This window comes from Phalacrocorax aristotelis, chromosome 1, assembly GCF_949628215.1.
Source record: "Phalacrocorax aristotelis chromosome 1, bGulAri2.1, whole genome shotgun sequence".
NCBI lineage: Eukaryota > Metazoa > Chordata > Aves > Suliformes > Phalacrocoracidae > Phalacrocorax > Phalacrocorax aristotelis.
In genome coordinates, this window is record NC_134276.1 from 178,337,693 (window position 1) to 178,353,646 (window position 15,954).

The 15,954-nt window shown below is 35.4% G+C and overlaps 1 protein-coding gene across 8 annotated transcripts in view; it reads left to right on the forward strand.

Moving 5' to 3' along the window:
- Positions 1 to 15,954, forward strand: part of ZFC3H1 (zinc finger C3H1-type containing) — a 44,110-nt gene that overhangs the window by 17,676 nt on the left and 10,480 nt on the right. For 5 of the 8 annotated variants that reach the window (XR_012658551.1, XM_075080801.1, XM_075080802.1 and 2 more), the window contains exons 11-27: positions 352 to 470; positions 803 to 949; positions 1,982 to 2,156; positions 2,350 to 2,481; positions 3,195 to 3,743; positions 3,828 to 3,937; positions 5,216 to 5,347; positions 6,424 to 6,545; positions 7,093 to 7,194; positions 7,554 to 7,670; positions 8,515 to 8,698; positions 10,485 to 10,671; positions 11,142 to 11,333; positions 13,290 to 13,527; positions 14,667 to 14,772; positions 14,850 to 15,048; positions 15,525 to 15,619. Coding sequence is in view for 4 of the 8 variants with exons in the window: in XM_075080801.1 (XP_074936902.1) it covers positions 352 to 470; positions 803 to 949; positions 1,982 to 2,156; positions 2,350 to 2,481; positions 3,195 to 3,743; positions 3,828 to 3,937; positions 5,216 to 5,347; positions 6,424 to 6,545; positions 7,093 to 7,194; positions 7,554 to 7,670; positions 8,515 to 8,698; positions 10,485 to 10,671; positions 11,142 to 11,333; positions 13,290 to 13,527; positions 14,667 to 14,772; positions 14,850 to 15,048; positions 15,525 to 15,619 (2,906 nt within the window). In the remaining 4 variants the exon portion in view is untranslated. Of the gene's footprint in view, positions 1 to 351; positions 471 to 802; positions 950 to 1,981; positions 2,157 to 2,349; positions 2,482 to 3,194; positions 3,744 to 3,827; positions 3,938 to 5,215; positions 5,348 to 6,423; positions 6,546 to 7,092; positions 7,195 to 7,553; positions 7,671 to 8,514; positions 8,699 to 10,484; positions 10,672 to 11,141; positions 11,334 to 13,289; positions 13,528 to 14,666; positions 14,773 to 14,849; positions 15,049 to 15,471; positions 15,620 to 15,954 lie in introns of all 8 variants that reach the window. The other 3 variants (XR_012658552.1, XR_012658554.1, XR_012658553.1) reach the window with 3 other exon arrangements.

The window sequence follows — 15,954 nt, forward strand, 5'->3', positions numbered from 1 at the left end:
TTTAAACTTCAGAATTGGGTCAAGAAATACTGGATTACATCAGAAATGGCAAGAGTGAGTACATCACTCCTGTCTGGACTGTTAGATTGTAATTTGGATTGGACAAGCTAATTAAAAGGATTTTTTGGTTAAGATGGGTATCTTGAAGACAGAATTTGTAACATATTTTGGTTTAATTTTTTCAATTAGAATTCAATGCATCTTTAATTACTAGCAAAAAATACTGGCTTAGAAGATGTTATTAGCCTTGAACAGCTTTAAGTTTGTGCTGAAATGCCTCTTAAAAATACCAGTTAATAGCTGTATTTTAAACTAGTATAACTAGTATTGACTTGAACCTTGTTGTAACAGGCCTCAAAAATCAAAGCCCCTCCAAAATCAGAAAAAGAAAATGATCCAATGAGAACCCCGGAGGCTCTACCAGAAGATAAGAAGATAGAATACAGACTCTTAAAAGAAGAGATTGCCAGGTACAGCTGAGTTGAATTGTTAATGTAAAATGTATATTCTTTGTAGTCCTTTACTAGTCTATTTTTGTAACTGGAAGTAAAATCTGAGTTTGAAAACATTGCCATTATCTTCAGGTTTCCCTCCCACGCAATTTTTAGTAAGACAACGTAGTAGTCTAAACAAAGTCCTTGGATTTGAACTGAGTTACAGTAGCTGATTGCAGCTGTGGAAAGTTCTTTTAACTTGAAATCTTGTCCTGCTACTTTTTTGAAGATTTAAAAACTATTGGGGAGTACACATCGAAAGGAATGTTGAAGCTACTGAACATATTTGCTTTTGACATCTTTTTTAGTCGTGAAAAGCAACGCTTAATTAAGTCTGATCCACTGAGGAACAATTCGTCCCCTGCAAATTCTGATGGTGAGGTTGATGGAATTGGGAGAATAGCAGTAGTGACGAAACAAGTCACAGAAGCAGAAGCAAAGCTTAAGAGAAACAGGTACATATTTCACTGTTTTAAGTCCTACCTTGTTTGCTTAGCAGAATGAAAATTGTAGATAATATTTTTGAATGTGTAGCATTTAAAGTACAGGAAACGATTGGTTTTCTGTTGTCTTCAGCTATTCAGTCTTGAATTCTATTGCTGTACAAAAGGAATTGTGTGTTGTATTGCCACCGTGGTATTTTCTAAGTATGAATTGTCGCACAAACTCTTTCCAGCTGTGCTTACGTTCAGTGACTAGACCATCACCTGTGCCACCTAATAACTCTGAAATATGAAAAAATGAGTGTGCTTTTTACTAATCAGTACACTTTGAGGGTAGCATGTTTCAATGGGATATGCCTGATTTTATATATATAAATGAATGAGTGTTTCTGCAGAATAGGTAAGTTGTTTCCTGTCGCCTTCTCTGACTTAGCATGCCGCCTTCATGTTTATCACTCTTCCTCCAAGTTACTGTGGAAAATACAAGCACTTTGCATGGTTCTTCTCTGCATCCATTGCCACTTGATTACTTGTGTGGTCTTGTGAACAAACTGGTTCCTGGTCAGACATGCTTTGAAGGACATTCTTCTGTCCTGCCTTTATTCATATCTATCTAAGTCTTTATCTTGCTTCCTTTAATGCATAGCTTTTTATATTTAATTACTTTGCTATTGTGTTGTAATACTGTGGCTGGTAATCTGCTAATGTGTGTATGTGCCTTAAGGAAGAATTGGGCTGTTACTTAACAGAAAGTAAGAACATGTGTGTTTTGGATATCTTAATGTTAAAATCAGTATTAAAGATACACCACTTGCTTACCTTCCCCTGTCCTCACAGCTAGAGTGCTTTAATCTGCATCATACTGACATTGCTGAACCAATATTTGTCTCATGGATGTTAAGGCTATCTGGAGAAACTTAAAACATTGTTGATAAGTGAAAAAGAGCTGGGTTCTTAAATAGCCAGTGTTTCAGAGGAGCTGTGATAGCTCTGAAAAATTTCCCTTTGGTAAAAAAATCTGTTACATGGCTCTTCTACCTTTAGACTTCTGTTGATGAAGGATGAATCTGTCTTGAAACATTTGTTGCAACAAGAGGCCAAGAAGAGAGAGAATGTTCGAATTGCTGAAAGTAAGATTAACAAACTGGCTGAACAGCTACAAGCAACCGAGAAGATCTTGAATGCCAATAAGATGTTTCTCAAGAAGCTTCAGGAACAAGTAACTTGAATTTTGAAGTTTTTCTGTTTTCTGGAGCTGGATATCTTGAAATGGGAAGCCTGATTTTTTTTTTTTTGAGGCAGTAGGCTTTCTTTTGAATTAATTCTTGATTAATTCCTGTGTCTCTTCTGATTATATTTTTTATGTGGTCATATCTGAAAACTTGTATCTTACTGTAGTGGGTTTTTTTCAGATTCATAAAGTTCAACAACGCGTTACAGTAAAAAAAGCTCTGGCATTAAAATATGGGGAAGAACTTGCTCGAGCAAAAGCAGTAGCAAGTAAGGAAATTGGGAAACGAAAACTGGAGCAAGATCATCTTGGAGTAAGTCTGTTGCATGCTTTTAAACCATGCTGTACTTGAAAAGAAGCGGTAGTTTTGATTAGGAAACTTAGTTCAAATAGGATTTCAGGAAAACAGGAAAACATTTCAAAAGTACTGCAGGAATCTTCCTATTGGTATCCTTTGTCTTCGGGAATTCAGAGGGAAAAGCTTTAAGCATTTAAAAGAGAAAAACTGTTCAAAGTCTGCATTTCTATGCCAGGGAATGTCATTAATGGATAAATAATAAGAGGAGCTGTATGCCAGGAAGGAAGGAAATACTTTACTGTCTGTAGACCTCAGTGATCTTGTTAAAACTATCTAGCAAAGATGCTGCAGTGGGTATCTGATCTCGTTGTTTTGAAAGATGAGGCTAAAATATTTTTTGTAAATTTTTCTCTTTGTTTTTTTCCCCACTCCTGCCAACACCACCATGTATACTTGTTTTACAGCTCACCTTTTAAATGTAGCCAGAACTTCTGTTGAAGCCTCTTACATGATGTAGGGTAATTTTTTTTGAAAAACCTGCAAACAAGCCAGTTGAATTGTGGCAAACTCTTTTGTGGTTTTCCTGCTGTTTTTTGAATTTTTCTGGCAAGAGTTTAAGACAGGTTTTTATAAACTCTGAATTATATATCTTGCCCATGTTTCCCTTACCTCCTGTCAATAGATCAGTAAATGTGAAAATGAAATAAAGGGAACTTTTTTCTTTTCAGCCAAGCAAAATGTTGAAATTGGAGAACTCTCCTACATCAAGTCCGAAAAAGCATTCAGCAGAATTGATTGCACTAGAGAAAAAACGACTACAGCAACTAGAGTATGAATATGCTCTGAAGATTCAGAAATTGAAAGAGGCCCGTGCACTTCAAACCAAGGAACAAGCAAATACTGCACCTCATGTGGAAGAGGAATCTGAATTTGCATTACCTCAGCCATCACTTCATGATCTTACACAGGATAAATTGTCTTTGGACAGTGAAGAAAACTACTTCGATGATGAAGTCCTGTCTAATTCAAACCGAGAACGAAGGAGATCTTTCAGAGAATCTAATTCTTTCACTAAACCAAATCTTAAACACATGGACACTCCAAAACAAGAAACTATAAACAAACTTTCGAAAAAGGCATCAGAGGAGCCTGAGCTGTTCCTTGGGTTGAATGTTGATGAACTGAAAAAACTTTATGCTAAAGCTGACAGCTTGAAAGAGCTGCTAGTGAAAAGTACTGCTTTTATAGTACCTAAGGAAGATCTGTTGTGTGGTCAGGTAAATGCTTTAAAAGTAAATATGAAGGCTTGTCTTTATTAGGTGGTATTGCAATTGCTATATATCTATTTATCTGTTTCCTAGGAAATTTCAGTGGACATGAATTTTGTTACATCGCAAAACAAACAAACTGAAGTGAAACCATTTCCATTTGGACCGTATCATAGTCCTCTTCTAGTATTTAAATCCTACAGGTATGAAGACTGTAGCAGCTGTTTGACTTCTGTGTATGTGTGTTCTTGTTCAAGTATTCTTCACTTCTCTTCCTTGATACCCAGACATGTACAGAAAGACAAGTTGCAGTGAGAAGCTGCAATCCTGAAACAATTTTGCCTAATTTAGGGAACCTAATGATTTTAGGTTTGTTTTTTTTCTGGTATGCGGGTGTCTCTTGCTTTTGTGCAGTATGCTGCTTTTATATTGTGTTGAGTACTGTTCCCCACAACTGGATTGTTGTTTGGTATAACTAAATTGAAAAATAATAGTTAAGCATTTGAAAACAGGATTTTTATATCCAGTATGAAGCAATCTAAAATCCAGGAAAAAATTAACAGAAGTGTATTTCAATAATGCAGTCTTTAAACTTTGCTAGAATTTGCATTCTGAGACAAGATTGAGCCAATCACCTGTTTTTGGATTCCTGCTCAGTAAGAGAGGCATGACCACAGTAGTTTGTCTTGACTTAAAGTAGGCAGCTGGAAGTGTAATGAGTTTGATGCATCGCTCTTTTGACTAGAGGGCTTTGTTCCTACACATTAACTTTTAGAAAACAAAAGTCTGGTATTTAAACTGGAGCAGTAGAATCCTACCATGTGCTTCAGGTTTTTTATTTCTATATTCTTAAGCAGCAGAAGATGGAGGATGCATCATAAAGGGGTATTCATTTTAACCTTTTTATAGGTTATAAGGCTTCAATTCCTTAAGGAGCTACAAATCCCAAAACTGACATTGTCAAGCTTTAGCTAAAGTTTTAAAACAAGCATTGGTCTGCTTAGCTCAGACTGGTTTTTGTTTGTTTGCATGTTCTAAAATCTGATGTGGATTTCTTCACTGCTATTTCAGGTTAATCTTTAACAGTTCTCTTCATACTTCCATTTGATGCTGATCTTATGCTGACTAGAGCATGAGTGCAGTTTTTAAACTAAACTAAAATTCAATTTCAGTGGTTTCCTTTTCCTACTGGATGATTACTACACTTCCTGTTTCTATATGAATGAAATTCTGCACCTAAGGGAAAAGAGAATGCTAGAGCAGAATCTGTTTAGATTGAGAAGTACTGTTTTGTTCCTTACCTCTCCCACTGTTTTCACCTTCCTCTTAACTCATACGTCAGTGATACTTTTAGTAGTAGGGTTTTGGAAATAATGAGATTTAACATAGAGAAAATGACTATTTTTAAAAAATACTTTGTTTAGTTAAACTGATGTCTTATCTTGTAAGCTTAATTAAAATAATTCACTGTTTCATTTTAGGTTTAGTCCGTATTTTCGAACAAAGGAAAAATTGTACCTCAGTTCAGTAACATATAGCAATATGATTGAGCCAAAACAGTGTTTCTGCCGTTTTGATTTAACAGGCACGTGTAATGACGATGACTGTCAGTGGTGAGTTTTTTAATTTTGTTTGTTTGAACTAAACCTCCCTTCTAGATATCTGACTCAAAGACCAAAATAAGCATGTTTTTCATTTTTTTAAAATGTCTGGATTTATGATCCTATGCCCAAGTTCTAGAAAAGAAAGTTATTTTTAACACCCAATTGCAGATACTTGGTTGGTAGGAGAAAACCTCTTTCATCTAAGCCACAAAGAAAGGAGGGTCTTTAGATGTAAATTTAGAAAAGCAGTATGGACTATTAGAGAACACTTCACCTTTTGGTTGCCTTGTAGTTTGGATAGGACTGCTCTTGCTTTACAGCTTCATCATAACTTCAGACCATCATGGAACCTCAGGTGGTGGTTGGTACTGTTAAGCATGCTAGAGGTGTATCATGCTGCTAACCAAAACAAAGCATATACCAAATATTATGTGATTATGTAAGAAAAATACTATAGTACTAGTAGAATTCCAGTTTTCTGGGAAAATACTGGCTAAATTTGTTTCTTTGAAGCCTGGTGTTAAATGATATTACAAATAGTTTGTTAAACAATGTTGCACAGTATATTTAAAAACTTGGTACAAGAGCAAATGGATACAAATTGGTAAGGAATATAAACTCAACTTGGAAACTACTGACTACTAGAAAAATGTAATAGGAGTGGAGTTCAGCTTTCCCTCCCCCTGCTTTTGGTGGCAGACAGCTTTTGGATCAGCTTTTAGCTGTTAACACGGTTTGACTCTCAAGTACAAAGTGATACCTAATTCTTATAACTACCTTGTTTGAACTGGAAAGTTTTAAATACTGTGGTTTTGGGTTAGTGCAAAGCAAATGTGTAGAAGTTTATCTTAGAGTAAGGCTATAGTGAAATAATGAAGACTACGATAAAGTTACTGATGCAGGCTTAAATTTAGAGAAGATCCAGACATATTTAACAGAAATTTCAAAGCAGGCTGTAGTGTTTTCTGTGGGTGTAATTTTCTTCATGTGTTACTCTAGCATGTACTAAAACCAACTTTCTAGTTAAAAGCCTTATTAAATTGTTGCTGTGATAAATCTATCAATTGCTTATTTGTTTGTTTCAGGCAGCACATGAAAGACTGTACTCTTAGCCGTAAGCAGCTGTTTCAGGATATTCTGTCTTACAATTTAGAACTGATTGGCTGTTCAGAAAAAAGCACTGATGAGGAAATCAGCACTGCCACAGGTTTTTAAGAGTCTTCTGTTCACTTTTATATAAAAAGATTAATTTCTGAAGGGAATGGCTTTCATTAAAAGCTCTGGGTCAAGGAATTTGTAAAGCAATGTATAATATACAGCTATATGAAAAAATAGGTTTCTGCAGTTGTTCAATTTGGTCTTTTGTAGTGGGTAGTTACCTGGGTGTCTTTACAGAAAGAAAAGATCATTGATCTGTGGAACATTTCACTCAAAAAAAAAAAAAAAAAAAAAAAAAAGTTGCTAGATTCAGGGGATTAGGGAGCAACGGGTATGGGATCTTTCCCTTTCCCCTTCCTCACTTCTTACTATAACTACTGGACTAGTCTGTTTCAGTGGAGCTGGAATCTTAAACAGTGTTGTTGCCGTATAGGCAAGTTGCTGAACAGAACTTTTCCAGTTTTTAATTTCTTTGTTGTAGGACCTCTTGAAGCAGTCATATTTCATAAATTTAGCATGACCTATGCTGAATTACTATTGTTACCTATCAATTTTCATTTATGTGTTAACCTAAGATATAAATATTCTTGTTTCAGAAAAATATGTTGAAAAACTCTTTGGTATAAACAGAGACCGTATGTCAGTGGATCAGATGGCTGTTCTTCTGGCCAGCAATGTCAATGAGAGTAAAAGTCACAGTAAGTAACTTAGTAGATTAAATGCAATGTGAAACTTTTTTAATTATATGAGTACCTTGATGATCTAATAAACGAAGAAATTTTTTTTACTTAGTTTATTTATCTCAGTATTATAAATTCTGTTTATGGTAAATTAAAGGCAGCAGAGTTTGTTTTAAGGCAATAATGTAATAGTGTTGGAGTCCAGCTTAGAAAAGTGACTTATGTACTTGAACACAATAGATTTTAAATAACTTGTGTTGAAACTTCTACATTTGTACAGAAAAATAGAATGTTTTTCTTTGAAGTCTTTGTTAGCAAAGATCAGTTACTTTTGTTGTCAAAATTAAAACAATTTCTACTACTTTGCTTGTTTACAGCACCTCCATTTACAACATGGAAAGATAAAAGGAAATGGAGACCAAAGTACTGGAGAAAACCTCTGTTGGATAGTAGCAGTAGTGAAGAGGAACAGTTTGTTGGACCTATTAAATATGGTAATCTGAACGTGTGGCAGTCATTAAAAAAGAGTATGGGGGAAAAATATCTACCGGTCTCTTTCCAACACCTAATTTTTGAAATGGTTCTCAAGAGAACTAATGCTTTTAATACCTCTCATGACTTCCTCTTTCCTGCATGCAAACTTTATTTTGCATGCATTTTTGGGTAAAATTTGACCTGAATTTTTTGCCTTTAGGGAAAAAAATGGTGACTAGAAGTCTTAAAAGGAACATAAGGAACTGTTTCCGTAGAATGTTTCAGCTTTGCCACTAGACCGTTAGGAAGTGTTTTTTAATTTTTGTTTTTCCCTCCCAGAACTATAAGTAGTAAAACTTCATGTGTTTGGTTATCTTAAATTGGTACAACTAGTATTTAGTGTTGAGATCAGGAGTTAAAGCTGCTTTAAAGGAGTTAAAACTGCATTTGAGACTTGGAAGCTTGCTAGAGCATCTGTAACCCAACAGTGTTTCACATGTGATTCATGCAAGTGGGAGCTTTAGGATTTGTTAGAAAATCCTGTAAAAAGGATTTTTAGAGACTTAGAATTGAGAAAATCTTCTTTCACATGTCTCTTTCCTAATACTGCCTGATGAACTGCCTTAATCGGTGCCTGTTCATCAAAGCAGCCTTTTACTGCTATTTTTCTTGCCTTCGCACTTGAAATATAACCAGTTTTCTACAGGCTACACAGTTCTAAGTTTTAGAAGATGTTGAAATAACCGTATTTTGCTCTGGTCAATGGCTATACTTGAAATATATAAATGCCACCCCTTGTGTGAGTTCTAATCTTACAGGTGACTTCTGTTTTGAGAAGAAACATTTCTTTATTTTTATTTGCAGCACATCCCACAGAACATAAAAAAAGAGTTCCAGTTCTTGATGCCGTAGTGACTCCAGATGATGTCCGGTATTTTACAAGTGAGACGGATGACATTTCCAACTTGGAAGCAAGTGTCCAAGAAAACCCCTGTGATGTACAGCTATGGATTAAACTTGCATACAAATACCTGAATCAAAATGAAGGGTAAGCCTGCTACATTTTAGATTTCGTTTTGTGCTTTACCCATGCTGCTATGATTAAGTTTCCTTTCTGATGGTAAAGAATTTTCTTCAACAAACGCCACAAATAATTTATGAAATAGAAGTAGATTAAAAACAGATTAGTCTTCCTACTGTATGCAATATAGTGTGTAAGTAATAAATTATACTGATGGCTTACCTTTAGGTAGGTTCTGATTCGGAACGGAAGTTGCTGGAAAGTCGTGTGGGAGAAATAACTGCTGGTGTTTGAGAGTGCACAACCTAATGTATTCCCAAGATTATCACTGGAAGTAAAACATTCCACTGTAAAGTAGTGAACCAATAAACTCAAATCAGTTTATCCTCTATAGAGTGAATGCTTGGAATAATGTTTGAAACTACTTTCATCAGAAAGCTTTCTTATAAGAACAGTTCTGCTATATGGTTTTATCCCTGTAGAAATGGTCCAGTTGAGCACTCAGTTTCTTATTGTAATTTTTTTCACTTCTGGATTTCTAAGTTTCTCTAGTTTCTTTTCTGTTTCTTTAAATTATTCTGCAGGTTACCATGTTTTTATTGGCAGTCAGATAATTTCAGTAGGAATTCTGTCATGGTGGTTTCATTCTAGAGACTGATTTCAATTGTAGTAGTGAGGTACTGGCTCAAGCAGCTGCAACAGGGAGGAAAGGAAATAGAGAGGACCAGTTCTCTTTTAAAAGCCATGTGTAAACTGTGGCTAATGCAACATGTAGCAGAAGTTCAGCTATATTAATAGCTGCCTGATCACTAGATGGGGTAGAACTGGAAAGGCCAGTAATCAAATAAGACACTACCAGCAAGTGGCAGGATGAGAGGAGCACACTTGCGAAATACAAGTATACTTGGAAAAAGACCAAGAAAAGAAGGGAGAAAACCTAAAGTAAGATAATGCATCCTTTTCTTAAGAGCCGCATGCCCCATTTCTCCCCTGCCTCAGGACTGTGAAGAAATTGAGTGGTTTGTAGGTGGCGGTGGTGGCAGAAGGGGTTGGGAAGGCTTCAGACTTACACATGGTGAACTGTATTAGTTTTCTTTTCGGACATGTGCATGTCCTCTCATAAATGCCTGTGCAAAGTAATTTCTAAAGATGTTTTCAGAATAAATGTGGCCTCAGAAGCTTTCAGTGGTTTTACAGAAGTTTGTTTATGAATTAAAGCTCAGCTCTGTGTTTTGCAATAGTCGGTTATTTGAGCTAATCTTGTATTACTTTGCTGGTATCATCTCATGATAGGTATCTTGAAAACTACAGTCTCCCGTGCCTCTAAACCATTGAAAAAAGAAAACCTGCATGACATGCATAGAGACCTGAAATAAAGGCTTATATTTGACTGTAGAAAGTAAATTAAATATGTAACAAAAATATTCTAACTTATTTTACCAAATCTTAGAAATCTAGTAGTTTTTAAGTCTACGTGATTTTAAGGCCTTTATATGATTGCAGGTTGAGACTTTTGCCTACCCACTTTCAATTGAAGTGGACTTTTATTTGTGAAGTGAAATTTTATTTGAATTGATGCTCTTTTCTGAGTAAACTTATTTTTCCATGCACTATGGTAATTGCACTTAATAACCTTTGAAGGATGAAAACTTACTGAAACTTTGAAACTTTCATGGTAAAGAACACTGCATGTTAAGAGTCTGTGTGTCACTTCCATTCTAATTATAGGCATCCATTTTTCATGTATGATACTGTGTAAGTTATTGTACTAACACAGTTGATGTGAGGTTTTTAATATTTTGAACTTTTACAGCTCATCATCTGAGTGTTTAGATTCTACTTTAAATGTTTTGGCTCGAGCCCTTGAGAACAACAAAGAAAATCCTGAAATTTGGTGTCATTACCTCAGACTCTTCTCAAAAAGAGGAACCAAGGAAGAGATACAGGAAATGTGTGAAACAGCAGTGGAATATGCTCCTTCTTATCAAATCTGGTGGACAGTAAGTAAAACAGACAGACAAAAAGTTTAAAAAAAAGTGTATGTGAAATGTTCATGTAAGTGTGCATTTTCTACTGTAGAAAACCAGTACGTGTGACAGGGAAAGTGTGAAACGAAAAACACTATAGCTTTTTGAAAACTCAAAAGTTGCTCAGAAAATGAAGTGATTCAAAGTTCTGTTTGCAGGATATTTGTAGAAATCATCACTTTTCCTCAGGTAATGTGTTATTTAAAATTACGATGTTACATTTCTTTTTTTTTACTTAAGCTTGCAAAACTTAACTTTGACTATTTGATCTTTAATATTTGAACAGTACTTTTTGAAGTTTGATGGGGAAATTTGGTGTGAAGGAGGGAAATATGTTTCATAAGGCAGTCAAAGACATTATCCGAAGTTTGTTTGATTTTAAACTTTAACCTAGAAGCTTTACTAGTGTTCTGATTATTATTATTAATATGAATTTTCTCTAGTTTTTGAATTTGGAGAATTCCTTTGATGGAAAAGACTACGTATGTGGGAGGATGATACAGTTCCTAATGGAAGTGACAGGGGGAGAAGAAAATCCAAATCTTGTGTCCTTTCAGCTGCTGGAGACTCTCCTGTACAGGGTTCACTTAAGCCTGTTCACAGGAAGACATCAGAATGCTCTTGTTCTGCTGCAGGTAACTTCCAGGTTACCACCTCAGGAATTGTCTTCATACCTTCACCTTTCTAACACTTGTGACTCTGATAGTGTCAACTTCAGAAGAACTGCTGCTTGCTTTGTTTGCTTGAAGCAATTCTCCTAGAGACTTCTGTTTTGAGATATGATGCCACTGTAAAATTTGGATATACTTTTTGGGTTTTTGTTACCTGTTTTGCCTTGCTTGTGTAGCTAATAGTCTAGACCACTGCGTCTCAAAATAATTCCCAGGAAATGGCTTTACTACTTGATTTCTGGTAAGCCATAGAACAGTATTCTGCAGTGAAGGGCCAGTGAATAATGTTTTGCCTCAGGTACTCAAATGTTCATTGCTGCAGAAATTACCAAACCAGTAGTTCTTGGGAAAGAACATAATATGATGTTATCTAACAGTATGGCCCTGCTCCACATCTTGGTGACTGTTAAATTAGACTTTACTGATCCCATGAACTCCAAAGTCATGGAGTTATCTCAGGCTTTTATTGTGACTGTAGAAAGAATTAAAGTCACTTTTACTGTTCTGTATCCAGTAGTAGTGGATGAAGGTAGGGAATTGAGTGCTGACACCAGTTCTGAGTAAAAGTGGGAGTGGCTCTAGTTTCAGTTACAAGTTTTTTCATTCCTACCAGCAGGTGGCACCTGTTGCTTGCTACACCCCAAAACATTTTTCTCAGTTGTGTGGTTTAAGGTCGTCATGCTTTTTCTATGTCCAGTTTAAATAGAGAAGTGTAATTCTGTGTAGACTTCCCCCAAAAGCTATTCAAAACACAGCAGTACTGATAAATGTAACTTGGAATGTTTGAATGAACAAAAAAAGGAGAAAAAACTCAGCTTGTATTGAATTGACGTGGAAATCCAGTGTATATGGGAGAATTACATAAATTGGTTTCCCTTACCTTTCTCCAAAGTATCATCACAAAACCAAACATTTTTAATCCGAAATGTGTAGTTGCAAAGAATGTCTTGAGGAGAGATTATTTAACTGTATTTAAGATAATTTGTAAGTAAATGCTACTTCAGAGTAAGTAGCAATGTGTCTCTTAGAAAATTTGCTTTCAAGTTTTCAAAAGTAAATATTTTGGAGGGTGAATAAGTGACATGCTTTTGAAGCTTCAGTTTTAGCCTATTACGGGACAAGTCTCCTGCTGAACTTTGTCTAAATTTACAAGTACTTTCATTCCCTTGAAAATGCATTCTCTGATTATACTGCATTCATCCAGAAAAATGTTGGCACATCACTAGCTGTGAGGTTCTGTTCTGTTTTAGGAGCAATTGTATTTAGACTTTGTCTAATTGCATGCACTAATGATTTTTATTTGGGATCTGCTGATTTAACTGGGCTATTCTAGTTTTGCATATGACTGGTAGGAAAATTTGAAGCAGTATTCTTGTTCTCAGTAATGTTTCCAACACTTTTTTAAACAATATGTCTAGAGATGGTGGTGCTTTCAGAAGACTTGGATAGCTGTAACTTAGTAGCTGGATAACTAGAACTTAATAATGAGAAAAACCAAACCCAAAACCAACAAACAAAAACCCCAAACTCGGTAGGATATAGCAAGCTGAGTCCAACTTGTAGTTGAGTTGTCTCTAGAGCTAATGTATTATTTCTATGCAACTGGAAGTAATTGTCCAAGAATTATGTAGAAAAATGGAATACATGTTGGGAGATGCATGTTTTCAAAGTCTATCTCCATTCACTTTTGAAAATAATAATCTTCTACAGTTATCTAAACCTGTTACTAGAAATTATGCATACAATTTGAATACAGTCAAATAATCACATAAGCCAAATATAATCATGATTGACGTAAAGAATTAGTTCCTGTCTTTTCTATGGAAAATATTTGAAATTATTCTTCCTGTTTCCTTTTCTCATTCTTAGATGTTAAAGATTTTGTGGTTAGAATATAATTATTTCTTTTAACCTTTACAGAATGCTTTAAAATCAGCAAATGAAGAGATAATATCAGAACACCTTACTGTAAGTGACCGTTGCTTGGCTTGGCTGGCTTACATACATCTAACTGAATTCGGCATTCTCCCAGTAAAGTTCTATGATCCAGCTAACGTCAGCCCTTCAAGGATCATGAACAAAGAACCATTTTTAATACCATGGCAAACAGTTCAAGATGTGAAGACTGATCCTGATACGCTGTTAGCTATGTTTGAAGGTAAGATTAAGGAGTTAAACTACTTAATACATTACTCACTTGTAAATCAGAAAATATTATCCAACTTCTGGAATTTCAAGGCAAAGCAGTTTTGCTGATGACTATGTTAAGCAATTGGGATTAATCCAGTGGATATTTCATCTTGACTTGAACTGAGCAGTGAGGAAAGTCCATGTACTCGGGTACTTAGCACACACACTGTTTTTCATCTGTGGTTCAAAGCTGTAGCTTTATCTTGATAGAATATTATAGTTCAGAGAAAAAGACCAGTGCCTTCTGACAGTATGGCAGTGCTAGTTTTCTTGGGCTTATGCAAGCATAAAGCCAAGCTCCTGTTGTTCTCTCTTACCCTTCCTCCCTTCAATGGGATGTGTCTATCAGAAAGTTACTTTCCTGGAAGATTAGTGTGTTTCCTTAGAAGAGGCAAAGCAATGTATGTGTTTGTCTTCATTCAGAGTTTAAGTAAACTGAATTATTTTTCTTAAGATGTAAAATGAAGATACTAGAAATAATTTAATTCTTGACTTGTGGTGCTGCCAGACGTAGACTTTATAATAGAGCTGTCTAAATGTCAATACTTAGCCAGCAACAATGTTGAATTGCCACTGAGAATGCTGCAGGTGGTAACACTGTGGAAATACTCAAGGGTAGATTGATTAGCCCAACTGTGGGAGTGAAGGCAGTCTAGCCATGATAATGGGGCATTTATTATGGGGTGTTCATTGTTGGGTAACTTTTTATTATGCTGAGAAGAAAAATAATATCCTATATTAGCCTTTGTCTCAATAGCTTTCAGCAGCTATGCTGGAAATCCTGGAATGTAGTTTCAAAAATAGTGATCCACTGCTATCTGTAATGTGGCTTTAACACTTCACTGGTAGGATGTTTTCTATTTTTTAAATGAACAAGGGATGAAACTTCTGAAAGACTATGTCTTTGGACTGTGGTGCTGTTTTAAGAAAGCTTTTCTGAAGATGGTAGGTTTTTTAATAATTTGCAAAAGCAGCACTCGGAAATATCTTTCTACAGTTCTGTATTTTTCATTATGTTAAATGAGACTTTTCATTATGTTAAGGCTTCGAATAATGGTGACCTTGCTTGAGGTCTAAAGGCTTGATTTTTATACTTTTGTTTTGAAGATGCGGTCAAAACATGCACTGATGAGAGCCTTGAGGCTGATAAAAGAATAGCTACCTGCTTTCCTCTCTACAGAAACATGATAGCTTTACTGAAACTTCTTGAAAGGTAAGTTGTTTCAAGGCATTCTTATTTGGAGTACACAACTCTGGTTTTGTGAAAACTTACCTTTACTTTTCGTTAAGGTGGGAGTCTGCTGCAGACCTTTGTAGATCTTTATTGGAGCTTTGCCCTACCAACTGTCAGCTCTTGGAGAGTTTGGCCACCTTGTATTTGCAGATGGAGCAGAGTGACAATGCCTACAAAGTGTGGATTGGAGCTTTTGAGAAGAATCCTCAGAATGCAGAAATCTTTTATCAGTTGTGCAAATTCCTTGTTTCACAGGTAATACTCCACTTCAAAACTCATTTTGTTGGTCTGCTGGCTTTATAAAAAGTTTGGGGTTTGTGTGTTGCTTCAAACACTTATCAAATTAATTCTTCATGGTATTGTTGTAATGTCCAGTACTTCTTTACATAGACGGGAAAAATAGAATTGGCAAGATTAATGACATGATTAAAAGATAATCAAAGGAATCATACAAAATCATAAATTTGTAGTTTGAATTGTTCTAATCCAGTGTTAATATCCTTAAGCAAGACTAACACGTTAACAGTAAATCATGTAATATGTTTTCAGCTTTTTTCTGCTATCTGCTGACTGACCTAGTTAGACTTCATTCTTGAGAGAATGAAGACAATGGATCATTGCAGAGATAGACATACCGCTTGTTATTTTTTGTGCTTAAATTGTTCTTATTATTTTCAGGTTGATGTCTCATTTTAATTTTTCTATTTTTAAAAAATAAAACCCCAAAACAGGAAAGGTCAAGCAGTATTCTTCCACTGTTGCAAGATTTTGTGGCAGCTTTCTTTGAGAATACATGCCAACAGCATGGTCCCATGGATCTCTTAAGGTACACTTAGAATAATTTTCAATTTAAATTTTCTTGAAAAACAAGACAGTCTAGAAATTTCTCAACTCCTCTATTTTTAGCTTGGCATGTTTTGCTAAAACTTCAGTAAATTATGATTTAATAGTTCATAAGGCTTGTACTTGTTGTTTGTGCTTATGCACTAAATTGTAAAACCACAATCATTTGAAGATGAAACAGCCAGCAAGTTTTATGTCTGGATTTGGGGAATGAAAATCTATCATGTATGCCAGAGGTGTGGGTGTTTGGTTTTGGTTTTTTGTTGTTGATGTTTTGTTTGGTTTGGGTTTTTCGGGGAGGGAGTTTGTTTTTGTTGG